The sequence below is a fragment of the Orycteropus afer genome, unplaced genomic scaffold (genome assembly GCF_000298275.1).
Source record: "Orycteropus afer afer isolate SDZICR_OR568_19922 unplaced genomic scaffold, OryAfe1.0 scaffold00281, whole genome shotgun sequence".
Classification (NCBI taxonomy): Eukaryota; Metazoa; Chordata; class Mammalia; order Tubulidentata; family Orycteropodidae; genus Orycteropus; species Orycteropus afer.
Window position 1 is genome coordinate 348,036 of NW_006921868.1, and position 27,687 is coordinate 375,722.

The 27,687-nt window shown below is 43.8% G+C and overlaps 1 protein-coding gene across 1 annotated transcript in view; it reads left to right on the forward strand.

Annotated features, from left to right (window-relative positions):
* Positions 1-27,346, forward strand: part of ABCC1 (ATP binding cassette subfamily C member 1) — a 180,480-nt gene extending 153,134 nt beyond the window's left edge. Inside the window, exons 24-31 of the mRNA XM_042782274.1 lie at positions 2,990-3,189; positions 4,849-4,975; positions 5,522-5,623; positions 10,194-10,340; positions 12,312-12,470; positions 23,299-23,465; positions 24,954-25,148; positions 27,238-27,346. Coding sequence (XP_042638208.1) covers positions 2,990-3,189; positions 4,849-4,975; positions 5,522-5,623; positions 10,194-10,340; positions 12,312-12,470; positions 23,299-23,465; positions 24,954-25,148; positions 27,238-27,346 — 1,206 coding nt within the window. The remainder of the gene's footprint in view (positions 1-2,989; positions 3,190-4,848; positions 4,976-5,521; positions 5,624-10,193; positions 10,341-12,311; positions 12,471-23,298; positions 23,466-24,953; positions 25,149-27,237) is intronic.
* The last annotated feature ends 341 nt before the right edge of the window (positions 27,347-27,687 follow it).

A 27,687-nucleotide genomic window follows, 5' to 3' on the forward strand; every position in this document is an offset into this window, starting at 1 on the left:
CTGTGTACATTGCCATCCCATCTAAATCAACTTTCTTTTGAGAAAGGAGGACATATTAGATAGGAAAATCATATCTCTCTTGTATCTCTTCCATAAAATCTGTTTCTACAATATGTTCTTTGAACACCTGTGGTTTCTTTGGTTATTGTGTCTCCATTTGATAGGTGGACATGTTGAGGCGTGGGGAAGTGAAGCATCTTGCCCAAGTGGCAGAGCTGGGAGTATAAATTCATGTATGTCTGATTCCAAAGCCTGTGCCGGTAACCACAGTGGTGCACCGCCCCTTTTTGCTCCTAAAAGATTAACTGCAGCAAAATTACAAGTGAAGAATGGTTGTTTAGTTGAGGGTGTTCTGACTGCAATGTGAAGTAAGAGTAAGAAAGCCCACAGAGCCCTTTACTGCAGACTGTACCATGGGCTTGTTTGTGGGGGTTCTGGAGGCCTTGATCCTCACAGGGCCAGCCCAGGACCCCATCACACTGGGGCCTAGTGATTGATGAGTGTGAACAAAGATGATATCATGGAGAATAGGGTCGTGCCCTGGGCCCTCACTGCGTTCTGTTTAAACCGGTGCCCCCTGTTGTGGAAAGTCATCCAGCTGCAGTTACTCAGAATGTCGCCAGTGTCCATGCACTGGCTGGGAATTTTCCTGAAGGACTCAGTTCAAAAGAAAGAAACAGATCAACAGCAATGTTAGAGCTCAAACATCTGCTGGTAGCAGAACATGGTATACCATGGAGCGATTCCATGGTGGAATGTTAGCTCTTCACAGAGATAATTAGGAAGATACTGTTGGAGTATCGACAGTTTTATTTTTAAACTACAAAGGGAATGAAGTTAGCAAAAGACCAAGTTATCTGTACACTGTCATTATAACTAAGACAAAATATGTAATGTGTGTGGGCAGGACTGGAAAGGGAGGCAGAAAAATGAAAACATTGCCTTTTTAAGGGTTAGGATTATGGGGGAATTATTTTCTTTCTTTTTTGATAGTTTTGAGCTAAATATATACATACACTGTAATCAACAATCTCACTCCTAGGTGTATATACAAAATAAATGAGAACATACATATATCCAGCACAGAGAATATGTGCAGCTTGATTTGTTTTAGCCCAAAGTAGATACAACTCAAATGTTGGTCAGTAAAGAGGACGATAAATTGTAACCCATTCGTGCAGTGTGGATGCATCAATGAGGTTTCATGTTGACTGAAAGAAGGCGTATTACGTGATTCCCTTTATGTGAAGGTCAAGAGCAGACAAAACTAATCTGTGGTTATAGAAGTCAGAATAGTGGCCACCCCTTGAGGGTGAGTGGTAGGTATTAACTGCAAGGAGTGAAGGGGGTTTTCTGGGATACTAGAAATATTCTAGATTTTGATCAGGCCTGGTGATCGGCTCCCAAAATCAGCCAATGAAAATCCTGTGAATCACAGCCAATCACCGCCAATCAGGAGGATGGTGCAGGACTGGGCAGCATTTCATTGTGGAGCATGGGGTTGCCATGAGTCAGGGACCAACTTGATGGCAGCTAACAACAGCAGCTGCCATGTCAAACCATGTAAAATAGTCATTTATTATTTTACCTACAATAAATAGCAATTTCTTATGGTTCAGTGTGGTATTACCAGACATTGTGCTTAGTGATGTGTGTGTGTGTTTTATATGTGCACTTAAGTACATGGTATGTTACATGTAAGAATATGTGATTCTTAATGCATCCTCAGGAAAAGTCCTTCAGAGCAGTGACGTTGTTCTCGTTGTACAGGTGAGAGGCGTGGAGGGAGGAAGTGCGTCGTCTGGGGGTATACTGTTGATCAGCGGCAGAGTTAGCACTTGAACTGAAGTCCGGTTGAACTGAAAACCTGTGCTTAAAACCAACTGCCTGGTGCATAAAACTATAGATGCTAAAGGCCTCAGAGAGGCAGTAGAGGTTAACACTTTGTGACCAGACAACCTGGGTTCAAATCCCAGCTCTGCCATTTCCTAGCTATGCAACCTGGTCAAAGTATAACCTCTTTGTGCCTTGGTTTCTGCATCACAATAGTAGTAAGAATCTCACAGAATTTTTATAAAGATTAAATGAACTGATTTATGTATGTAGAAACATATTAAATAATGCCTGGGTCCCAAACCAAACCAAACTCATTGTTGTCGAGTCGGATTCAAGTCATAGCAACCCCTCCTTGGGTTTCCGAGGCAGTATCACTAGGGAAGCAGATTCCCTAATCTTCCTTCCAAGAGGTAGCTGTTGGATTTGAACCGCCAGCCTTTTGGTTAGCTGTCAAATGCCTTAGGCACTACACCACCAGAGCTCCCTTTGCCTGGGACAGAGGGCACTAAATAAGAGTTATTACTATTTCTGTCATTGTTATTGTTGACACTGTGTCTGCAGTTCAAGCAGTGGCCACCAGATGAGCAGGGACACCTGTTAAGAGTAACTGTGCTCCAACATTTTGTCTCCTGGAAGTGCGTATTTTGTGCCGTTGAATCAATTCCAACTTTTAAAAGTCCTATGGTAGCATAGTGACTAAGGCACTTGACTGCTAACCAGAAGGCTGGTGGTTCAAACCCACCAGCCACTCCTCGGAAGGAAGATGGGTCAATCTACTTCCGTAGTGATACTGCCTCGAAAACCCAAGGGAGGGGTCGCTATGAGTCGGGTGTGACTTGATGGCACATAACAACAACAACATAGGACAGAATAGAACTGCCCCATAGGGTTTCCAAGGCTTATATCTTTACAGAAGCAGACTTCTGTAAGCTTTCTCCTGTGGATCAACTGGTGGGTTCGAACTGCTGAACTTTCAGTTACCAGCTAAGTGCTTAACCATCGCCCTAGCAGGGCTCCTTCCTCCTGGAGCTGCCATTGTAATATTGAAGGGGGCAGCTGTCAGTGTACCAATATCCAGACTCTATCAGCACAGCCGCACAGGAAGGTGGGCTGAGGGACTGTCACCAACTCCCCTGTCCATTCTCTCGCCCAGAGGTTCTATGTGGCCTCCTCCCGGCAGCTGAAGCGCCTGGAGTCAGTCAGCCGCTCCCCAGTGTACTCCCACTTCAATGAGACTCTGCTGGGGGTGAGCGTCATCCGTGCCTTTGAGGAACAGGAGCGCTTCATTCACCAGAGTGACCTGAAGGTGGACGAGAACCAGAAGGCCTACTACCCCAGCATCGTGGCCAATAGGTGAGTATACCGGGAAGGCCCCTGCGAAGGGTGAAGGAAAATGCCTTAGCACCTTGGTCCTGGACCTTAATTGTTCCCACATACTTTCCTCCCAGGAGAAAATGTGGGGAGTCACACTCAGTCCTCACAGAAAGGATGGTCAAACTTGGGGGCCTTCTGAGGGGAAGAGTTTAAGTGCAGGGATCAGAACTTCTCCTGGAGTCCACAAACGCTGCAAGCACTCACCTTGAACTGTTACTCCTGGTGTCAAGACCACCAGACCAGGCAGACTGTGCTCTTGCATACTTTCATACCACATTTCTCTGCTGGGTGTGCTCACGCCCCACCTATTGGATGTGCAGAGTGATTTACAAGTGTTAGGCTGAGTCATTTGTAAGTGGCACTGTGTGGCTCAAAAGTCAACCAGAAAATGGGGCAGAAGTTTGCTAATTATTTACAGAATGTAGAGAAATGTCTGATTTATGCCTACTGCGGCATGCTCCTTGCCCACTTACATCCTGATACACTGAGAGGTGGGGTGAGTGTTGGGTGACAGTGCCCTGGAAGTGGCCAGTGACAGCCCATCTGCCACTGTATAATCCTTGTTAAGGGCAATGGCCAGGATTTCCTGGAGACCTTGCCTTCTTTTTCAGAATTTTGAGAGAATGTGTCAAAACCCAGGTTTGTCTTAACACATGCACATTAACATCAGACATGTGGATTCCGAGGGCTATAGAAGGTTGAAGACGTTAGCTCCCCAGAGTGCTCCCCATTTGAAAATATGTAAATGACATTCCTAATGCTTATTATATGTTATATAAGTTCCCTTTAAGCAAGAAAAATATGTTTCTATTTTTAAAGATAAAATTGTGTGTGTGTGTGTGTTTGTGTGTATATAGTCCCTGGGTGTTGCAGATGGTTAACTGCTCAACTACTAGTTGAAACGTTGGCAGTTTGAACCCATCCCAAGCACCACGGAAGAAAGGCCTGGTGATCTGCTTCCAAAAGCTCACAGCCTTGGAAACTCCTTTTGGAGCAGTTCTCTGCACATGAGTTGGAATTACCTTGATGGCAACTAACACCAGTGATGTATGTGTCTGTGCGTGCATGTGTGTACATGTAAAAAAAGCTCTCTTCTTTTCCTTGATTCAAAACTACACCCTTCCCTGACCTCACACATTTTAATATATCTGAAATTAGGATGTGTCTATATCTGAGAATATTACAGATACATTTAAAGTGGTAGTTAATTTCTTAACCCCCCACACTACCAACCAAGATAAAGTTACTTGAAATCAGTGGCGTTTCTTTACAGTGGGAGACTTCTTAGTCCTTAGGAATTTCTAGTACAGCTTTCAGAGTAAAGTATAATATTTTAAAAGCTAAATTAGGACAAGGGTTTTAAAAAGGCAAGCTTCAGTTTCTTGGGAAGGTTGCTTCTGGAGAACTCTTTATCCCTGGGGTTGCCAGATGAGTGAGGAATGATGAAATAATGTCCCTTCAGCCCTCTTCCCTGCTCCCATGTTGTGGACTTGTATGCACAGGGCTTGGAAGGCCTTTCTCAGGAACTCTTGGGAAGCTATTTCAGTAGCAAAGACCCTAGAGCTGGATCTCAGAGCTGGACGCCAAGTCACTGCACAACTGACGTGTGTCTGTCTTTTTCCTGTGTGTCTCACACAGATGGCTGGCCGTGCGGCTGGAGTGTGTTGGCAACTTTATCGTGCTCTTTGCGGCCCTGTTTGCGGTGATCTCCCGGCACAGCCTCAGTGCTGGTTTGGTGGGCCTCTCTGTGTCTTACTCGTTGCAGGTAAGAGAATTCTCTGCTGCATTTTCTCATTCTCTAAATGGAAGACCAGTTTGCTGGTTCCCAGGCCTTCATTTTGGATGCCCAAGGGAGAGCAATAGAGGGGAGGGTCTGAGTAGAGTTTCAAGGCACAAGGCTAGGTCCTGGTGACCCTAACAAGAGAAGAATTTGACATGGACTCTGATTCCTTCTTCAGTCAAGGGAGCTCCTTGATGACCTGTGAGGATGTTTGTAACTGCAAGAGACGCTTTTTAAGACTATTCATTTCCCTCTAAGCACTATTTTACCTGCATCTCACAAACTTTGTGTTTTCATATTACCATCTAGTTCAAAATATTTTCTAATTTCTTTTGTGATTACTGGTGTGACCCCTGGATTATGTAGAAATGTGGTGTTTAGTTGTGAGATGCAATGTGGCAAATTTGGGTGGTGGTTATATTTATATGGGTGCTATTTTCTATATGAAGTAAGTCTTCATTCATAGTCAGTTAATTAGAATAAAAGTAACAAATGCACACTAGAAACTGCACGAGACGCTTCCTCTCACAGGTGACCACATACTTGAACTGGCTAGTACGGATGTCGTCTGAGATGGAAACCAACATAGTGGCCGTGGAGAGACTCAAGGAGTATTCAGAAACTGAGAAGGAGGTAAAGCAAAGCAAAGGCCCCTGGCCTGACCTTGATTTTCAATGTGAATGGCTTTACCCAAAAGAAACCTTTGAGCCATACCTTGTGTATCTTCTGCCTCCCAACAGGAATGTAAGTTGGATACCCCACTAGGTTGAAATCCATCTCCCACTTGTCCAGTCACTGTACAGCACCAATTAGAACCACCTAACGTTAAGGCGAGAAAATATTTTACAATTATCTCTTTTCCCGGGAGCTCTGGTAGCATAGTGGCTAAGGCACTTGACTGCTAACCAGAAGGCTGGCGGTTCAAACCCACCAGCCACTCCTCGGAAGGAAGATGGGGCAATCTACTCCCGTAGTGATACTGCCTCGGAAACCCAAGGATGGGTCGCTATGAGTCGGGTCCGACTTGACGGCACATAACAACAACAACAACAACATCTCTTTTCCCAAGGTATGGGATGCCCATATACAAAACAATGTTCTTAATTAAGTTTAAAATTTAAGTAATAAGTTGATAAAAGCACTAAAAGTAAGTAACGAGAGAATCTTTACAGAGATAGTACAAAAATCATGATGTGGTAAGAAATTGACCAAAATTTGGGAAACTCTGCAGTTATTTAAGCTAAGTCCTTGTTTTATGGATGGAAAAAAAAAGGTACAAGGAAAGGGGCAGTGGCTGATCCTGTGGGCTAGTCTAGAGCTAGGAGTGGAACCTAGGCCCCCTACTAGGGGCCATGTTCCCCTGGTAACTACCATGTTATCCCTAACAACTGCCTTATTTTGTCTTCAGACACCATCACTGATAGTAGTTGTAATAATGATGATAACAATAATGTTCCTTGAGACACCACCACTACCAATGATAATAATGGGTGCATACCGTGCCCTGTGGTGTGTGTATTAGGCCTTGTCCTGAATATTTTCTATAGAGCAATTAACCTTACGACTTAGTTGCTATGATTATCCATATTTTACAGGTAAGGAAACTAATAAGGTACAGAAAGTTAAGTTACTTGCCCAAGATCACATGACTGGTAAATGGTGCACACAGGATTAGAATCTGAGACCCTTTTTGCAGTTGTACCATACTGCCTCCCAAGAAAATGCCCCTTGGGAATGAGACCAAGGTCCTGGAAGGTCTGTCCTGAAGAATTCACAGAGGTGACCCATGCCTGCTCTGCTAGGGTGCACTTCACCGGAAAACATTATTCAGAATGGTACTAACAAATACTTCCGCGTGGAAGAACTTGATGCTAAGTGAAAGAAGCTAAATATAATGCCTCCTGTGGAAATAAGGGTGCATTACAACAGAAATTTTCCCACCCTAATCATTGAATTTGTTATTTTCCATAACAGCTTTATTGAGGTATAGTTCACATGCCAAATGATTCATCTGTTTAAAGTGAGCAAATGAATTTATTTTTTAAATATTTTCATTGTTTTTACTTTTTAAAATTGATTTTATTTTTACTGGTTACATTCCCCACAGTAGAACATCTTGCCTCCAGCTTCCTCCCTGTGCTTACCCTTTCCCTGTGTCCTTATTGCCTGTGCATTCCTGCCTCCCTGCCTTTCTTCCTATGCAAATGCTGCCCTTCCCATCCCCCAAGAGTGATTGTTCTAAGGAGTGCATCTTCCTGGTGTAGGTGTTCAGCTGTAGGCCTGTTTGGCTGAGAGTTAAGGAATGAGATAAATACCAGGCCCAAAGGGTGACTTGGGGCTATAGTCTCAGGGGTTTCACCAGTTTTTATCAGACCAGTAAGCCTGGTCTTTTTTATGATTTCGAGTTTTGTTCCACATTCTTTACCCATTTTATATAGGATCTCTAATTTTGATCCCTTTGTGAGTAGTTGGCTTTGGTAGCCAGGCATCATCTAGTTCTGGTCTCAGGTCACATAGCTTGAGGTTCTCATGGTCCATTAGTCCTTTGTACTAACTATTTCCATGCATCTTTGATTTTCTTCACTCCTCTTTGTTCCCTGGAGGAGAAGCCAATAATTGACACTTTGTTTTTATTCTTTAGGATAACAATGTATTTAAAAATTACAAAAGAAGAAATCACCTGTAGCCCTACCACTATATGTGTGTGTGTTTGTGCGTGTGCATGTGCATATATGTATATGGGGGGAGAGAGAGAGAGACCACATGCCCTGGTTGCTCAGTGGTTAAGTGCTTGGCTACTAACCAAAATGTTGGCAGTTCGAACCCATCAGCCACTGCAGTCTGTGTGGCAGTCTGCTTCCATAAATGTTTACAGCCTTGGAAACCTTATGGGGCAGTTCTCCTCTGTCCTGTAGGGTCACAGGGTCACTGTGATTCAGGATCTACTTGAAGGCAACAGGTTAGACTCTCTCTCTCTGTCTCTCTCTCTCTCTATATATATAGTTAGTTAGTTAGTTAGTGAGTTAGAAGGTTCTATCCACTTCTCTCCAGTACTATCTATGCTCTTATAGTAAGTCCCCTTCATTTGTATGCATAAATTATAAAAGCAAGATGTGCTTGTTGTGAAAAAAGAAAATAGCAAATTCTTCAGCGTGAAAGAACTTGATACTGACTGAAATAAGCTAAACACCAAAGAACACGGATTCTTTGCCTCCATATGTAGACTCCTTGTGTCCAGAATAGGAAAATCCGTAGACAGAAAGCAGATGGGTGGTTGCCAGGGGCTGGGGAGCAGGGGACATAGGAGTGACTGCTAGTGAGTGGTATTTCCTTTTGGAGTAATGAAACTGTCTTGGAGGTAGAGGTGAAAATTGCACAAGATAGGAATGAGGAATGTACTAAATGTCACTGATTAAACATTTTTAAATTGTTAATTTTATGTTATATGAATTTTGCCTCATAGGGGGAAAAAAGTATACAAGGAAGAGTGGAAGTTCTTACTGTCCCCTCCATTTGTCTCCTTCCCCCGGTGTAGCTTCTCAGGCCGGTGTTTCCTGCAGAACTTTCCTTGCACATATTCACACATACACATTCCCATGCACATTTGTGTGTGTGTTTCTTTTTCCTTTATTGTCAATGGGATCAGCCTGTTATTTCTGTTCTCTTAATTACTCTTCAGGACTGAGGCATTTCTCCATCTGCATATAGTAGATCTACCTCTTGGGATCATGTGAGGCACCAGTGAAATCACGCATCTAAGCACATAGCACAGCAACCTGACACATTCTAGGTGCTCAGCAAAAGCAGCATTGTTCTGTAGAACTTTTCAACAGACCTCAGTTTCCAGTCTGAAAGGTGGCCAGTATTTTCTTTATGTTTTCGTGCCTCTCTCTGGGCTTCTGGACTGTGTTTTTGGAGCTGCGTCCAGGCTCAGCACCAGTGTGTGCCTGGTCCCTGAAAGGATGTCAGTTCCCTGAGGCTGCACATCCAAGCCTGGCCCAGAACACATCCAGCCATCGGCCCCAGGAAATGCTGAGCTGAACTGAGAGGCTTTTTAGCAGCTGAGGTTGTGTGACCTTGGGCAAGTTACTACTCTTTTGGTTCTCTAGTGCCACTCTAACAGAAACTACTGCAAATGGGTGGCTTTAACAAACAGGGATTTTATTCTCTTACACTTTAAGAGTCTAGAAGTCCAAGTTCAAAGTGCTAGCTCTAGGGGCTGGATGAAGGCCCCTCAATCTTGGGCTTCAGCTCTGCCTCTTGCTCTGGCCCAAGGAAGCTGGAGGCTTCCCTTAACTGAGGCAGCTGCTGGCTGCTGAGGCTGACAAACTCAAGGCTGACAAGTACAATGGCACAGTCCCACCATTATCAAACAACATGGAAGGCCATTAGTTCAAGTCTGGAAACAGTCTGAAGATCGGCAGGGCCAACATGGCAGACCATTGAAATGAAGACTCAGCCACATACAGGGTCCAAGCATCCCTGAAAGCTCCAAGACCTTTCTCAACACTTCTCCGTATATACTGGAAGCAGACCACATCCCTAAGGCATTTACTTAGCTGCTCCAGTAGATTCCACTATGGAGTTGATTACCAGTCTCATCATAAGGAATAACTACATCCAGCTGCCCAGCCACTCAAAACCAGCCCCAGCCAAGTTGACACACAACTACCCCACCTACCTTCTCTGTGTTGTCCTTTTCTGCAGGTGTCTGCCCTCGTTATACAAAATTTGGCTTCCATAGGTTTTACTGTACTTACTGAGCACTGTATGTTCTGGGCCCTGAAGATACAGCCAGAAGCGAATAGTGAAAGAGCCAGTCCTCAGAAGGGATATTCTAGTGGGCATGGGTGACAGCTGAAACAAATGCAAACAGATTTAGAATGCTTGGAGGTGGTCAGTGCTCAGGGGAGGGGAAAGGAACACAGGGCCAGGAACCTGAGACCTGGAGGATGTGAGGAAGTAAGCTGGGTGGGTGTTTTGGGGAAGAACATTCCAGGCCAAGGAGACAGCAAGTGCAAAGGCCTGGAACAAGATGTGCTGCCATGTCTGAGGAGAAACCAGGTGGCCAGTGTGGTTGGGGCAGAGTGAGCAAGAGGGCAGAGGGGCGGGGGTCGTGGGGGCCAGCTCACAGCCTGTGGTATGAGAGTGGACTTTGATTTCCTTAGTCTCTGTTCCCCTACCATTCCTACTGTGATCGCAGGCTCCCTGGCAAATTGAGGAGACGGCTCCGCCCAGCACCTGGCCTCAGGTGGGCCGAGTGGAATTCCGGGACTATGGCCTGCGTTACCGAGAAGACCTGGACTTAGTGCTCAAGCACATCAATGTCACTATTGATGGGGGAGAGAAGGTGGGTGCCCGGTGTCCCCTGCCCCTTCACATTGGGCACCAGCTGGTGGCAGGCTGGTGAAAATGGTGGTGTTTTTTCTTCCTGTCAGTCGTGGGGTTGCGAGGCATCTTGTAGGGAGAGGAGCTCATAGAAAGAAAAGCTACTCAGAGAACAAGGTTGCAAACTGGAAGCCCAGTAGCCCAAAGAGATCCACATACATGTTTTGTTTTGCTTTGTTTTTAAAATCGAGTAAGTTAGTTTCAAATATTGAAAAATCTGGACAATTGTATATAAAAATTCAATTTCCTACTTCTCTTGAAGGAGCTCTGGTAGCATAGTGCCTAAGGCACTTGACTGCTAACCAGAAGGCTGGTGGCTCAAACCCACCAGACACTCCTTGGAAGGAAGATGGGGCAATCTACTTCCGTAGTGATGCTGCCTCGGAAACCCAAGGAGAGGTCACTATGAGTCGGGGCCGACTCGATGGCACATAACAACAACAACAACAACTTCTCTTGAGAAAATCTGAACATCTGTCAACAGTGGAGCCGGATTCCCATTCTGGCTCTTTTCAGATGAGGCCAATCCCTCCCTGCCCCTGTTCTTGTGCCTAGTTGGCCACTGTAGGCATTTGAATTTGCAGTCTCTGGAATAGAAAGCTGTCACTGTCATTGTTAGAGATGGCCCAAAGGAGGTAGGGAAATTGTCAGAATTTTGGAACCTACCCTTGGTCACAAGCTGTTCTTGGAACACAGCCTTGTCCTGAGACTCTTAGACCTTGCTTAGAAATCAGACCAAGTGCCTTCCTGGCCATTTGCCATGGGACATTGCTTCTTTCATCTCTGAACACATGGACTTATTGAACTGTCCCTACCACAACGCTCAGAAAGTTCCGTTCCTGTGCAATTTCTCTCAGTTGTAGCCTGAGGGAGAACAGAATGGGTAATGTTCTCACTAAGTCCTTATGGCCTATATTGTCATGAGAAGTTTTGCACACGTGCTGTACTGTGACTTCTCTGATGTAGGAAGCCCGCCTCTCAAGAGCCCAGACAAGAAGGGGAGAGTTGGACTGGGTAGCAGAAATGTCAATCATTGGCCATTAAATGGGGAAGCTAGTTCCCTAAAAACTACTTGGGTGGCACAGATGGTACTCAGCTACTAACCTAAAGATTGGTGGTTCAGATCTACCCAGGAGCAGGAGCACCTTGGAAGAAAGTCCTGGCAGTCTGTTTCCAAAAGGTCACAGTGATTGAAAACCTTACATAGCACAGTTCTCCTCTGAAACCCCTGGGGTCATCAAGAGTCAGAATTGACTTGATGGCAGCTGGTTAGTTCCCTCAAAGAAGGATAAGTGGAAACCAAATCATAATCATAACCCTTTTTGCTCACCTCTGCTGAGGTGGGATGAGGACCTGTAGGGGGATCTGCTTGGATCTTTGAAGTATCTCAGCAGTTCAGCTTGGGAACCTGACAATTATTGCTGTTGTACGCCCTCCAGTTGATTCTGTCCCTTAGAGGACACAGTAAAACTGTCCCTTAGGGTTTTCTAGGCTGTAATCTTTATGGGAGCAGATCACCAGGTTTTTCTCCCAAGGAGCAGCTGGAGGGTTTAAACTGCTGACCTGTTGGTTAGCAGTCAAGGTCTCTATCATTATGCTATGAGGGCTCCTTAATTTGATAATTACTTAATATCTTAAGTTGAAAATAACAGGGCATTATTGAAAATCCCTTCTGCCTAATGCTTGTCTCTGGAGGTCTCACTGGCTTATTAGAAAAGCTGATTAATTTCTCAGAGAGCCTGGAAAAGACAAGGGAGTTCTTAACCTTTGGCCAAAACACATCTCCAGAAAGTTGATGAGGGACAGGGCTATGACAAGAGTTGAGGTGACTGAACTGCTATGAGGGAGATAACTGAAATGATGGAACAGTGGAATGGGGGCAACCTCCAGATTCCAACATCCCACCTTACCCTCAGTGCTTCTGGTCCCACAGATTGGTATCGTGGGGCGAACGGGAGCTGGGAAGTCATCCCTGACCCTGGGCTTGTTTCGGATCAACGAGTCTGCCGAGGGACAGATCATTATTGATGGCATCAACATTGCCCAGATTGGCCTGCACAGTCTCCGCTTCAAGATCACCATCATCCCCCAGGTAGGTCCAAGGGGTTGCTGGGGCAGGACCAGAAGCAAATCAATAATGGTGCTTCTTTTTAGGACAAACACATGAATTTGTCCCGACTTTTATTTTCAGAAGGAGTTTTGGTGGGGCAGTGGCTAAAGCATTCGGCTGTTAACCAAAAGGTTGGCATTTTGAACCTACTGGCCACTCTGCCAGAGAAAGATGAGGCAGTCTGCTTCCATAAAGATTTACATCTTTGGAAGGCCTCTGGTGCAGTTCTGCTCCATTTTATAGGGTCACTATGAGTCAAAATTGACTCGATGGCAGTGGGTTATTGGGAAGGGGGCTTTAGTCATTATTTTTGTTGACATCGCACTATGTTTCTTCCCCATGGAATCTTCTCTGGGCACGTTGTGGGACTTAGTCAGGTGTTAGTCTTCATCTGGACTCCTAGGTGGCGCCGACAGTTAAGTGCTTGACTAGTAACCAGAAGGTTGGCAACTTGAGTCCAGCAACAGTACTTGGAAAGTAGGTGGCGATCTATTCCTGAAAAATCAGCCATTGAAAATCCTATGAACACAATTCTACTCTGACACCCATGTGGTTGCCATGAGTTGGAATGGATGCAACAGCAACTGGCCTAAATCATCTTCTATGAGTCTTCACTTTTGCAATCTAGTAAGCCATTTTCCTGAACATCTAACAGAATCAAATAAAACCCTGACTTCTCTCTGTGCTGGCTCTCACATTCAAGGATGATAATCTCTAACCTTGTAAGAACTAGGCAAAAATGAGACTTTTCTGGCAGACAATATTCCTATATATGTATTTGTATGTGGTATAAAAATGGCCACATGCAATATAAAGCTTAACAGGAGGCAGAGTTAGGATAACTTCTCAGCCATATCTAAGGACCTTGAAGGGAGTAAGTCGCTGGACATTAGTTGCAGGGTCATCAAGCTCAATTGGTACAGCATGGTATGCAAAAATACTATTCTACATCTTACTTCAGTGAGTAGCAACTGGGGTCTTAAAATGCAACTATTGGTCTCTCCTTGTGCAGAGCAAAGAAGAATGTAGAAAATAAAAGACATAATGAACCATGAGAACCTCAGCCTGTATGACCCTGAGACCAGAAGACCTAGATGGTACCCAGGTACCCATGCCAACCACTTGGAAAGAGATCAAAATTAGAGATCCTGGGTATGAGGGAGAAAATGTGGATTAAAAGTCAAAATCAGGACTTCCAGTAAGATGGTGGAATAGGCAGACAAGCTACACCAACCCTCTTCAACAAAGAAAAGAGAAACTGCTTGACAGAGATAACAGAAGATAATCCTGGAGCCGTGAGCTTTGAAAGGAAATGCACAGGAGTGGATGAGGCACCAACTAGTGAAAGAACCTGAATGAAAACAGTGAGTACAGAGATGGACAGAGCTGTGGACTGTCAGCTATTCTGATGGCACTGACAGCCTGAATATTTGCAAGTGGTGTTTGGACCTGAGAATTGACTGAAGATCAGCCTTGTTTGCCAAGGAATGCAGGGATGACTGCACTGATGGCCAATAACTAGGAAGGGAAACAGCAAAGGGAGACAACCTGAGCTATGAACTTTTGGCTATCTGGAGGGCTCAGCCATTTTGATTGTTTACAGGTGGTGACCATCTTGGATATTTAAAGTGATTGAGGGTACAGTCATTTTGAATGTTGGCAAGAGGTGGCCATTTTGGATACTTAAAATATAGCATTCTCATTTGGATTCCAGGGACTTAAGAATAGGCTCCACTTGCCAAGGACAGCAGGGACATACGGGAGGCTGACAATGGGAAAGGAGACAGGTCTTGAGTGTATAAGTGCTGCCATCTAGCAAATAGAGGTACCCAATACCCTGCTGACTTAGATAACATCAGAGAAAACGAAAATCTTGAGCAGATCACTCCAACATACAGTCGCCAATTAAATATAAGCACAAAAATGTCACAATGTCTCAGAGACAACACAGCATCACAGTCCACACAAAGAAGCAATATAAAGCAGGAGAAACGGGACCAGGATCCCGACCCAGAACACATCCATGAGGAAGAAGCAGCACTGGAACTCCCTGATAAGGAATTCAAAAGAATTACATTTACCTTCATCGGATTGAGAGACAGATCAAGGAAAACACTTACAAAATTGAGGAAAACACAGAGAACATAGGAAAACACTAGAACAATTTTGAAAGGCAATACAAGAACAAATGACAAAATAAATGAAAAATTAGAAATGATACAAAATCTATAGACAGAAATCCAGAAGATTAATACTGAATTTTCAGAAATAGATAACATATTGAATGGGCGAAGAAGAAGAATTGAATCAGTGGAAGACAGAATTAGTGAGACTGAAGACAAATACCTCAATACTTCTTTGGAAAGGGATCAATCAGGAAAACAATCAAAACAAAATTAAGAAAGCCTAAGGTTCCTGTGGGATACCACAGAAAGGAATAACCTACATGTAATCGGAATTCCAGAACAGAAAGAGACAAATAAAACCACAGAGAAAATTGTTGAAGATTTGTTGGGAGAGAATTTCCCTGGTATGATGAAAGATGAGAATATATCCATTCAGGAAGTCTAACAAACCCCAAAAAGGATAGACCCCAAAAGAAAATCACCAAGACACATCATCATCAAACTCACCAAAACCAAAGTCCTTAAAGCAGCATGGGAGAAACAAAGTTACCTACAAGGGGCAACTCATAAGACTAAGCTCATTTCTCAGCAGAAACCATGCAGGCAAGAAGACAATGGGATGGTATATATAAAACCCTAGAAGAAAAAAATTTTCAACTGAGAATTATATTCCCAGCAAAACTGTCCCTCAAATATGATGGTGAAATTTGGACTTTACAGATAAGCAGAAATTAAGGGAATTTGTTAAAAACCACACCAACTTTACAAGAGATGCTAAAGGGAGACCTTTAGACAGAGAATCAACAATAGCAAACAACAACTGACCATTAACACACATGATGACATAACCCAGAAACCAACCCAGTTATGGAAGTATCCAAAGTAAATAAGCCTGCAAGATTGTAAACAGGGAACCAGAGATATCAATTGACAAATGGAGACAACTACAAACCAAAAAGAGGGGGAAAATAATACAGAACTTCTGAATGGCAGTCAAAACCACTGCAAGAAAGACTGTTCGAAACTTGGGAAGAAAATTACAAACCACAAGGTAACCTCAAAGAAAAATGATAAATGTTCACATCAAAATAAAAAGATCACAAGCACAAATAATTTAGCAAATACTAAAACATTGGCAACGAAGGAAGTGATAACACAATTCATAAATAAAACAAGCTCATCACAGAAAATTATATGGAACAAAGAAATCAGCAACGCCATGAAAAAGCACATAACAAAATGATAGCAACAAATTTGCACTTGTCAATAATTCTGCTGAATATCAATGGATTAAATGCAGCACTCAAGAGACAGAGAGTTGCAGATTGGATAAGAAAACATAACCCACCAATATGTTGTCTATAAGAGAGACACCTTAGAGAGACAGACAAAAATAGACTAAAAATCAAAGGTTGGAAAAAAATACATCAAGCAAATGGCAACCATAAAAGAGAGGGAGTGGCAATATTAATTTCTGATGAAATTGACTTTAAGACAAAAACCACCTTAAGAGAGGAGGAAGGACAATATATAATGATTAAAGCGAGTCAATTGAACAGGAGGACATAACAATAATAAATATCTATGCACCCAATGAAAGAACTCCAAAGTACATAAACCAGACTCTAACCTAACTGAAAAGACAAGTAAATGACTCCATAGTTGTAGTTGTTGTTGTTGTTGTTATGTGCCGTCGAGTCAGCCCTGACTCATAGCGACCCCTCCTTGGGTTTCTGAGGCAGTATCACTACGGAAGTAGGATTGCCCAACCTTCCTTCCGAGGAGTGGCTGGTGGGTTTGAACCACCAGCCTTCTGGTGTAGTAGGAGACTTTAATATACCACTTTCAGTTACAGATAGAACAACTTTAATATACCACTCTTAATTAAAGATGCAGAAAAACTAGCAATACAATCCACCACTTGACATGATAGACATCTACAGAGTGTTTCACTCAACAACAGCACAACTACATTCTTTTCCAGTGCACATGGAACATTCTCCATGATAAACCGTATGTTAGGCCACAAAGGAAGCCTCGGTAAATTTTAAAATCATTGAAATACTGCAGTGCATCTTCTCAGATCACAATGCAGTAAAATTAAAAATCAACAATAGGAAGATCAACGGAAAAAGAGCAAACATGTGGGAACTGAACCACACCCTCTTTAAGAATGACTGGATAATAGAAGAAATAAAAAATGAAATTAAAAAATTCCTAGAATCAAACAAGAATGAAAACACAACATACCAAAATCTTTGAGACAGAGCAAAAGCAGTAATCAGAGGGCAATTTATAGCATTAAATGCACACATCTAAAAAGAAGACAGAGCCAAAATCAACACTTTAACCACCATCTCCAGCACTTAGAAAAAGAGCAGGAAAAAAAAAAAAAAAGCCTAGAGTCACTAGAAGATAAGAAATAATACAGATTAGAGCACAAATCAATGAAACAGAAAATAGAAAGTAGAAAAAATTAGCAAAACTCGAAGTTGGTTCTTTGAAAAGATTGATAAAATTGACAAGCCGTTGGCAAATTTAATAAGGAAAAGAGGGAGAGAATACAAATAAATGAATTGGGTGACACCACAATAGAACCAACAGAAATTAAAAGGATAACATCAGGATACTGTGAAGAACTATACTCCAACAAATTAGAAAATCTAGAAGAATTGGACAGAGTTCTAGAAACATACTATTTACTTAAACTAACAGAGACCGAGGTAGAAAATTTAAACAGATCCATAACAAAAGTAGAAAAATTTGAACAGGTCATAAAAAAATTACCACCAAAAAAAAAAAGCCCTGGTCCATTAGGTTTCATTGGCAAATTCTACCAAACATTCAGAAGAGAATTGACACCAATCCTACTCAAACTATTCCAAAACATAGAAAAAGATGGAATCCTCCCAAATTCATTTTATGAAACAAGTATAACCTTGATACCAAAACCAGCCAAAGACATCACTCAAAAGGAAAACTACAGACCAATATCCCTCATGAATATAGATTCAAAAGGCTTCAACAAAATCGTAGCCAACAGACTCTAATGACATATCAAAAAAAAAAAAAAAAATTTATTATGACCAAGAGGGATTCATATCAGGTATGCAAGGATGGTTCAACATTAGAAAAACAATCAACGTCATCCATCACATAAGGAAAACAAGGAAAAGAACCATATGATCATATCAGTTGATGCAGAAAAGGCATTTGATAAAATTCCACACCCATTCCTGATAAAAACTCTCAGCAAAATAGGAATAGAAGGAAAATTCTTCAACATAATAAAGGGCATATGTGCAAAACCAACAGCCAACATTATTCTCAATGGAGAGAGACGGAAACCATTCCCCTTGGTAACAGGAGCTAGACAAGGATGCCCTCTATCACCACTTCTATTCAGCATTGTATTGGAAGTCCTAGCCAGGGTAATAAGGCAAGAAAGGGAAATGAAAGGCATCCAGATTGGTAAGGAAGAAGTCAAACTATCCCTATTTGCTAATGATACCATTCTTTACATAGAAAACCCAAGAAACTCAGCAAAAAGAACTACTAATTGAGAGATTTAGCATAGTGGTGGGATACAAGATCAGTATACAAAAATCAATTGGATTCCTCTACACCAGCAAAGAGATTGCTAAAAAGGAAATCAATGCCATTTACAATACCAAAAACAACCAAACTCACTGCCATCAAGTTAGATCCGACTCATAGTGACCCCTCCTTGGGTTTCTGATGTGGTATAACTATGGAAGTAGATTGCCTGACCTTTCTTCTGAGGAGCAGCTGGTAGGTTTGAACCGCCAGCCTTCTGGTTAACAATCAAATGCCTCAGGTACTACACCACCATACTTGGGAATAAATCTCACTAGGGACACAAAAGACCTGTACAAAGAAAACTACAAATCATACTCCAAGAAACCATAACAGATCTACATAAATGGAAGAACATATCTTGCTCATGGATAGGAAGATTGAACATTGTGAAAATGTCAGTACTACACAAAGCAATCTATACATTCAGTTCAATCTCAATCCAGATCCCATCAGCATTCTTTAAAAAAAAAAAAAAAAAAAAGCCAAACTCACTGCGATCAAGTCGGATCCGACTCATAGCGACCCCTCCTTGGGTTTCTGAAGCAGTATCACTACGGAAGTAGATTGCCCAATCTTTCAATGTGGAAAACCAATCCCTATTTTTATATGGAAAGGAAAAAGACCTCGAATAAGGAAAGCACTATCAAAGAAGAAGAACAAAGTAGGAGATCTCAAATTCCCAGATCTCAAAACCTACTATACAGCCACAGTAGTCAAAAACAACCTGGTACTAGTACAATGACAGACACATAGACCTGTGGAACAGAATTGAGAACCCAGAAATAGATCCATCGACCTTTGGTCAACTGATTTTTTACAAAGGGCTGAAATCCATTAAATGGAAACAAGATGGTCTCTCTAACAAATGGTACTGGCAAAACTGTATATCCATTTGCAGAAAAATGAAACAAGATCCATACCTCACACCACACACAAAAACTAACTAACTCCAGATGGATCAAAGACGTAAATGTGAAACCTAAAACTATAAAGTTCATTAAAAAAAAAAAAAAAAAAAGGGGCAAACTTAAGGGTCCTAAAATACGGCATAAATAGACTATCAAGCATAACCCAAGATGCACAAACAGCAGAAGATAAACTAGATGATTGGGACTCTGATAGTGAAATAGCTGTTGTTGTTAGCCGCCACTGTGTTGGCCCTGACACATGCACAACAGATCGAAATGTCACTGGGTCCTGCACCATCCCCATGATCAGCTACAGACCAGATTGTTGGGACCCACAGGGTTTTCTCTGTCTGCTGAAACCTGTTCAGCATGAGAACAACATGCAAGCCTCCACTGATGGATGAGTGGTGGCTGAGCTTGAGGTGCATTGGTCAGGAATTGAACTCAAGTCTCCTGTGTGGAAGGAGCTCTGGTGGCGTAGTGCCTAAGGCACTTGACTGCTAACCAGAAGGCTGGCGATTCATACCCACCAGCCACTCCTTGGAAGGAAAGTTGGGCAATCTACTTCGTAGTGATACTGCCTCAGAAACCCAAAGAGGGGTCGCTGTGAGTTGGGTCTGACTCGATGGCAAATAACAACAACAAAGATTAAGTACTTATGTGCAGCGAAAGACTTTTCCCAAGGAGTCAAAAGAGAAACTACGGAATGGGAAAAAATATTCGGCAACAACATATTGGACGAAGGACTTATCTCTAAAATTTATAGAAAACCCCCAACACCTCAATATCAAAAAGATAAACACTCCAATTAAAAAATGTGCAGAAAATATGAACAGAAACTTATTCAAAGAGGATATTCAGGCGGCCAGCAAATACATGAAGAAATGCTCAGAATCATTAGCCATGGGAGAGACACAAATGAAAACAACAGTGAGATACCATCTCACCCCAACATTAGTAGCAAGTTCAACAAGACAGAAATAACAAATGCTGGCAAGGATGTGGAGAGATTAGGACTCTTCATACACTGCTGGTGGGACTTTCAAATGATACAACCACTGTGGAAAGCAGTATGTTGTTGTTGTTGTTATTTGCCGTCAAGTCGGCCCCGACTCATAGCGACCCTTCCTTGGGTTTCCGAGGCAGTATCACTACGGAAGTAGGATTGCCCAACCTTCCTTCCGAGGAGTGGCTGGTGGGTTTGAACCGCCAGCCTTCTGGTTAGCAGTCAAGTGCCTTAGGCACTATGCTACCAGAGCTCCTGTGGAAAGCAGTATGGTGATGCCTAAAAAGCTGAAATTAGAAATACCATTTGACCCAGCAATCCCATTATGAGGTATATATCCTAAAGAAGTGAGAGCCATGACAAGAACAGACATAGGCACACTCATGTTCATAGCAGCACTGTTTACAATAGCCAAAAGATGGAAACAACCTAGGTGCCTATCAACAGAAGAATGGATAACCAAACCATGGTACATACACACAGTAGGATACTATGCAACACTAAAGAATAATGTAGAATCTATACACCATATAACATGGATGAACTTGGAAGATACTATGCTGACTGAAGTAAGTCAATTACAGAAGGACAAATAAAGTATTAGTTCATTATTTTAAAAAGTTAAGGAAAGGTTTATATATGGAAGGAAACTTTTTATTGGTTACCAGGGACAGGAGGGGAGGGGAGGAACACTGCAAGGAAAAAAAAAAAGACATTGACCCATGTCACTTTAGTTCTGTGTATTTCATTGTGTATAAATAACTCAAAACCTTAAAAAAAAGACTTACTGATCAGTAAAGACTGGTGAAACCCCCAAATCATGACCCCAAGTCACCCTTCAGGCCTCGAATTAAACTCAATCGTGTGACTTAACTCTCATCTGAACATTAGGCCTATGAGATGAACACTTACACCAGGGAGATACACTCCTTAGATCAACCAGGAGGTATCAAAGGACAGCATTTGCATAGGGAGAAAAGCAGGGAGGCAGGAATGTGTGGGCAAGAAGGAAGCAGGGAGAGGGTGACTGCAGGGAGGAAGTGGGAAGAGAACTATTACACTGTGGGTAATGTAAGCAGAAGAGAAGTGGATGGCCTCTTCCTTCTTCCTAGTCTGTCTCAGTCTATAAGCTGGGCTGTTACCTGTGCACCATGTGCATCTCGCTGGGTTTTAAACACCAGAGGGTCAGCCTCAAAACTCACGTCTACATGTCACCACCGTAGGACAAACCGACAGACAAGTTTGTCTTGCTGTTGGAGACCTCTCGTATCACCCCCACCTGGGTCCCTGTGGCTGACTGTACCTCTGTCTGGCTTCCTGGCTTTTAATCCCCTTTCTCCTGCTTTTCTGGCCTGTTGCTTTGGGTGTCCCTGAGTTGTCCCTGGGGCTGACTGCTCCTCCTTGACGAGGAGGCTGTCGTTCGAACAGAACAAGGGGACACTACATGGTTTAAAATCAAGAAGGGAGTGCGTCAGCGTTGTATTCTTTCTCCACACTTATTCAATCTATATGCTGAGCAATCCGAGAAGCTGGACTATATGAAGAAAAACGTGGTATCAGGATTGGAGAAAGAATCATTAACAACCTGAGATATGCAGACGATACAGCTTTGCTTGCTGAAAGTGAGGATGACTTAAGGCACCTACTGATGAAGGTTGAAGAATACAGTCTGCAGTATGGATTACGTCTCAATATAAAGAAAACAAAAATCCTCACAACTGGACCAATGAGCAGCATCACAATAAATGGAGAGAAGATTGAGGTTGTCAAAGAATTCACGTTGCTTGGTTCTACAATCGATGCCAATGGAAGCAGCAGTCAGGACATTAGACGACGTGTAGCATTGGGAATGTCAACTGCGAAGGAACTGTTTCAAGTGCTGAGGAGCAAGGATATCTCCTTGAGGACTATGGTGCACCTGACACAAGCCATGATATTTCCAGTCGCCTCGTATGCATGTGAGAGCTGGACAATGAATAAGGAAGACCGAAGAAGAGTTGATGCTTTTGAGTTGTGGTGCTGGCGGAGAATGCTGAAAGTACCGTGGACTGCTAAAAGAACTAACAGATCTGTCCTGGAGGAAGTGCAGCCAGAATGCTCCTTGGAAGCAAGAATGGCCAGACTTCGTCTCACCTATTTTGGTCATGTTGTAAGAAGGGACCATTCCCTGGAGAAGGATGTCATGCTTGGTAGGGTGGAGGGTCGACGAAAGAGGGGGAGGCCTTCAACGAGATGAATTGACACGGTGGCTGCAATGATGGGCTCAAGTATAGCAGGGATAGTGGGGCTGACGCGGGATTGGGCAGTGTTTCGTTATGCTGTGCATGGGGTCGCTATGAGTCGGAAATGACTCGACGGCACTTAACAATAACAACAACAATGTAACCAGTATCATGAAACAAAATGTGTATGAACTGTTGAATGTAAAATGAATCTACTTTATAAAATTTCACCCAAATCACAATAGAAGTTAATAAATAAGTAATAAGACTTATGAAGTGACTTGTAGGTGATGATTCTCTCATATGTTACCTCTTAGTGTTATTTTCTTATAATCTAATAATAGAATATTCCTAAAGTTCCTTCTAAGATTCTTTATTGGAGACGACGTGAGAGTAGGGGCTTGGGCTCAGAGGACTCCCTTGCTGTGTCTCTCATCTCAAAGATTCTTATCACCTCTGCATATTGAAGGATCTGAGAAGTTCTGCAAACAAGAAATCTGTTTCATTCTGCTTAACGCAGGGTTTTGCACACACTTTTTTCATTAACATCCTCCTTAGAAGCGAGAATGGCCAGACTTTGTCTTACGTCTGTGGTCATATTGTCAGAAGGGACCAGTCACTAGAGAAGGATATCATGCTGGATAAAGTAGAGCGTCAATGAAAAAGAACCTCAGTGAGATGGATTGACACGGTGGCTGTGACAGTGGGCTCAAGCATGGCAACAGTTGTGAGGATGGTGCAGGCCTGGGCAGTGTTTTGCTGTTTTGTACATAGGGTTGCTGTGAGTCAAAACTGACTCAACAGCAGCTAACAAGAAATAATTCTCGGCAATCCTGAAACCCCGTCTTTACGGTTCTAGGGAAAACTTTATCATCCTGTCTCCTTGTCGCACTCATGTCTAGTGTAACATGTGCTTCAAATCCTGTTTTCTGTCTGCTCTCCAAACAGGATCCCATTTTGTTTTCGGGCTCCCTCCGCATGAACCTGGACCCATTCAACCAGTACACAGACGAAGAGGTCTGGATGTCACTGGAGCTGGCTCACCTGAAAAGCTTCGTGTCCTCCCTTCCAGATAAGCTGAACCATGAGTGTGCAGAAGGCGGGGAGAACCTAAGGTAGGCACGGGTGAGTGGGGCAGTGCCGGGGTGAGGGCCCGTTGGCCCCACCTCAGGAGAGTTGACCTCATGGATCTGTGTCTCAACTGGGTTTGGGTCCCAACTCTGCCACAGATTAGCTGTCTGTTCTGAAGTGTGTCCCTTAACCTCTTGGGGCCTCAGTTCCCTTATCTGTAAAATGGGCTCTTTCTACTATGGAGTCTAAACAGGATGACCAACAGATTGCCTTTCTTACACAAGCTCCATTCAGTGGAATCGTTAAAATATTGACAGGCTTCTATACTAAGTGGTAAATGGCAACTGTCCTAACCCCTCTGAGCCCCTACCCACTGCCCCAGCTGATTTCTCCCAGGTCCCCAGGATCTGCCCATGATCCACCAACCAGCATGTCAGTGCCTGACTCTGCAGGAAACCTCCAGAGTCCTGCTGCAGCAATACTGGTCCATGCCTGTTTCAGTTACGCACCACGGGGATGCTGCTGCATTAACAACCAGCCACCAACCCCAGCGGTGTTCAGCAGTAGCAGTGCTCACTGACCCACTACCACAGTTAGCCAAGGCTCTGCTAGTCTGTGCCGGACGCACTCCTGTGTCTGGGGTCAGCTGATTGTCAGGTGATCTAGTTGGCCTCAGCTGCTCCACAAATCTGATCCCCCAGTCCATGCCAGCGTGTGGTTATGGTGACGGCAGAGGTGCGAGAGTGAGCAAGGCTAGTGTGCAGTCCCATCTCAAGCCTGTGCCAGCCTTACACTCTGCCACCATCTTATGGGCCAGCCCAAGGCATATACAGTCAGACTGTGAGGACTTTACAGAGGGCATGGATACAGGGGTTATTTTTACTACCTGTTACACTCTTTTTGTCAGGTGCTATTGAGTCAGCTCCAACTCATAGTGACCCTATATACAACAGAACAAAACACTGCCCGGTCCTGTGCCAGCCACACAATCTTTGCTGTAATCCTTGCCCATCGTTGTAGCCACTGTGTCAATCCATCTCACTGAGGGCCTTCCCCTTTCTCGTTGACCCTCTACTTTACCAAGCATGATATCCTTCTCCAGGGAATGGTCCTTTCTGACAACATGACCAAAGTAGGTGAGAAGAAGTCTGGCCATTCTCGCTTCCAAGGAGCATTCCAGCTACAGCTGATTTGTTAGTTCTTCTGGCAGCCCATGGTACTTTCCGTATTCTTTGCCAACACCACAACTCAAAAGCATCAACTCTTCTTTGGTCTTCCTGTGCTGAACTGGTCAAATACTCTGTGTATCACCTCTGAGCCCTGTATTGAGAATGATTCTGAGCCTGCTTCTACCTCCATAGGAAAGGGCATCAGATTGATTAGTGATGTGTGCCATGGGCATGGATGTGAGAAGTGGAAGTGCTCTTTTGCCTTGAGCAGTGCATTGTCTCTTCTCCCTTTTCCCAGCTCAGGCCTGGGCTCTGGTTGGGGTGGTTTGACACTCTGTCCCCTGGTCTTTTCTCCTGGTCAAGTGTCGGACAGCGCCAGCTTGTGTGCCTGGCCCGGGCTCTGCTGAGGAAGACGAAGATCCTGGTGTTGGATGAGGCCACGGCAGCTGTGGACCTGGAAACGGACAACCTTATACAGTCCACCATCCGGACCCAGTTTGACGACTGCACTGTCCTCACCATTGCTCACCGGCTCAACACCATCATGGACTACACAAGGTGATGCCCCTGGCACACAGTGGGGCAGTGGGGGGTTTGCCCCATTCACCAGCTCACTCGCTCACTCACTCATTCAACACTGTCCTTATGCCTGTTACAGCCCTGTTGGTGAAAACTCTCCCTATACCAGGCAGCACCAGGTCTTGTTGACATCGGCCAGCCATTCAGTCAGCACATATGTGGTGGCTGCTTGCTGTGCTCCCAGCACTGAGTGGGCCCTGGGACTCAAGGTGCCCACCTAAGGGACCATATAGCTTAGTTGGTGGGAGACAGACTGTAAACATAGCAGCAAGTGAAAGCAAGATGGCTTTCAGGGAGAGCTAAGTGCTGGGAAGGTAGAGAACAAAGTGACCAGAGCATGAGGACCAGGCAGGGCTGGCACAGAGGCACCAGGCCATGGACCCCGATACTTTTAGGGGTTCACAGAAATGTCCTAATTCCTTTTAAAGTCAGAGGAAAAAGTGAATATATGAATTACATGAATCAATGTCATGTAAAGGCATTATTGCCCACGAAGACAAATGTACCTATGGTCCACAAAATCTTAACATGGTCCTAGTACCAAGGGAAGAAACCTTCATGGTGCAGTGGTTAAATGCTTGGCTGCTGATCAGAAGGTCAGCGATTTGAACCTATCAGCTGCTCTGTGGCAGAAGATGTGGCAGTCTGCTTTGGTGAAGATTATAGCCTTGGAAATCCTATAAACCCACTGCTGTGGAGTCGATTCTGACTCATAGTGACACCCATTGGGTTTCCGAGGTGGTAAATCTTTACGGAAATAGATTGTCTAGTCTTGCTTCTGTGGAGTGGCTGGTGGGTTTGAACCACAGGACAATTCAACTCTGTTGCTGTAGTTGGAATTGACTTGACAGCAATGGGTTAGGTTTTTGGTTTTAAGGCTATTTGATGGAGACTGGCTGTCAGCACCTCTTATGTATTGCTGGCAAGTTTGAGCCTCGGGAGAGTAGCCGCAAGTGAGGTCAAAAATGGACAGGGCTGGATCCTATAGGAGCAAGTATGCCAGGGGTTAGCAAACTCCAGCCCATTGGCCACACTGTCACAGCCTGTTTATGTAAAACAGCCATGCCTGTTGATTGACATATTTTCTGTGACTGCTTTTGCCCTAAAACTACAGCAGCAGAATTGAGTACAGGTAGTCCCTGGCATGTGACATAATTGAGTTACAATGAACCATACTTTTGACCATCCTTTTTTGTACTTCTTATCATTAGTAACATGCACTACATACAATGTTGTGATTTGTGTAATTTGCTGATGTCATCATATCTCCAAGCTTATATGCAATGTTTCCAACCACTGAGGACAAGTAAAGATCAAATTATAAAGATACTGATAATAAAAGGCAATAATAATGAAAGCTTTAAAAAAGGAGACAATTGAGTAATGTCAGAACTGATGAGAGTTGTCAGAATAGAACACTGTCATAAATCAGACATTACTTCTATTTGTAACAGGGACCATGTGGCCTGCTGAGCCTGAAACTTTTACTCTCCAGCCTTCTGCAAGTGTTTGCTGGCACTGTGACGTCCCCTCATGGTGCGAGCTGTTGAGAGCTACTCCTAATCAGTTCGGTTGGGCTGCTAACTGAAAAGTTGGCGGTTCAAATCCACCCAGAGGTGCTCAAAAGAAAAGCCTGATGATCTGTTTCCAAAGGCCACAGCCTTAAAAAACCCTGTGGAGCTCAGTTTCTGCTCTGATACACATGGGGTTTGAGTCAGAATCGATTGATGTACAGGTTTTCTTAGTTACAGACTATGTGAGGCTTTAGATTTTCTTCTGAGTGTGATGGGACAAATAAATGTGAACAGTTGACATTGATACCATTATCCTTATTACTTTAGCCACTATTATTGGTGTGGGGCTAATGCTTAAAGGTTAGAGTCAAAGGACTTTGGCACTGACTAGGAATAGGGGTTGAGGCAGGGCTGCCAGGTGGAAAGCTACTGCATTAGTCCTGGCAGAAGATACTGGGAGCCTGACCTCAACAGTGACTTTCCAGCTGGGCTTTTGGGATCAAGGTGCCAACTCTTTGTCTACTTCTCATAGCTGTGTACCCCTCCTCCTTCAGGGTGATTGTCCTGGATAAAGGGGAGATCCGAGAGTGTGGCTCCCCCTCCGACCTCCTGCAGCAGAGAGGCCTGTTCTACAGCATGGCCAAAGATGCCGGCTTGGTGTGAGCCCCAGAGCGTTAACATCTGCTCAGAACTGCAGGATCCACCCACCCACCAGCATCCTCCGGAACCCGACTCCAGTACGAAAACCAAAAAAGAAAACCCTGAAAAACCAAAGTAACACCTATCTGGACCCCTGCTTGAGATTGGCCGTGCTGGGCTGGAGAGACACAGAGACACCTGCCACCGAACATTCTTGCCTCTGACCCCCACAAGGCACGTACATGTTCTCTCACTCCTTGGAATGCAAGCTTGTGCCCTTTCATGCTTCCCACAGGGGTGTTTTTGGCAACCAGACTTCTAGAGAAGTTGGTTGTATAAAATATGCTTGTGACCAAATCCAGCCA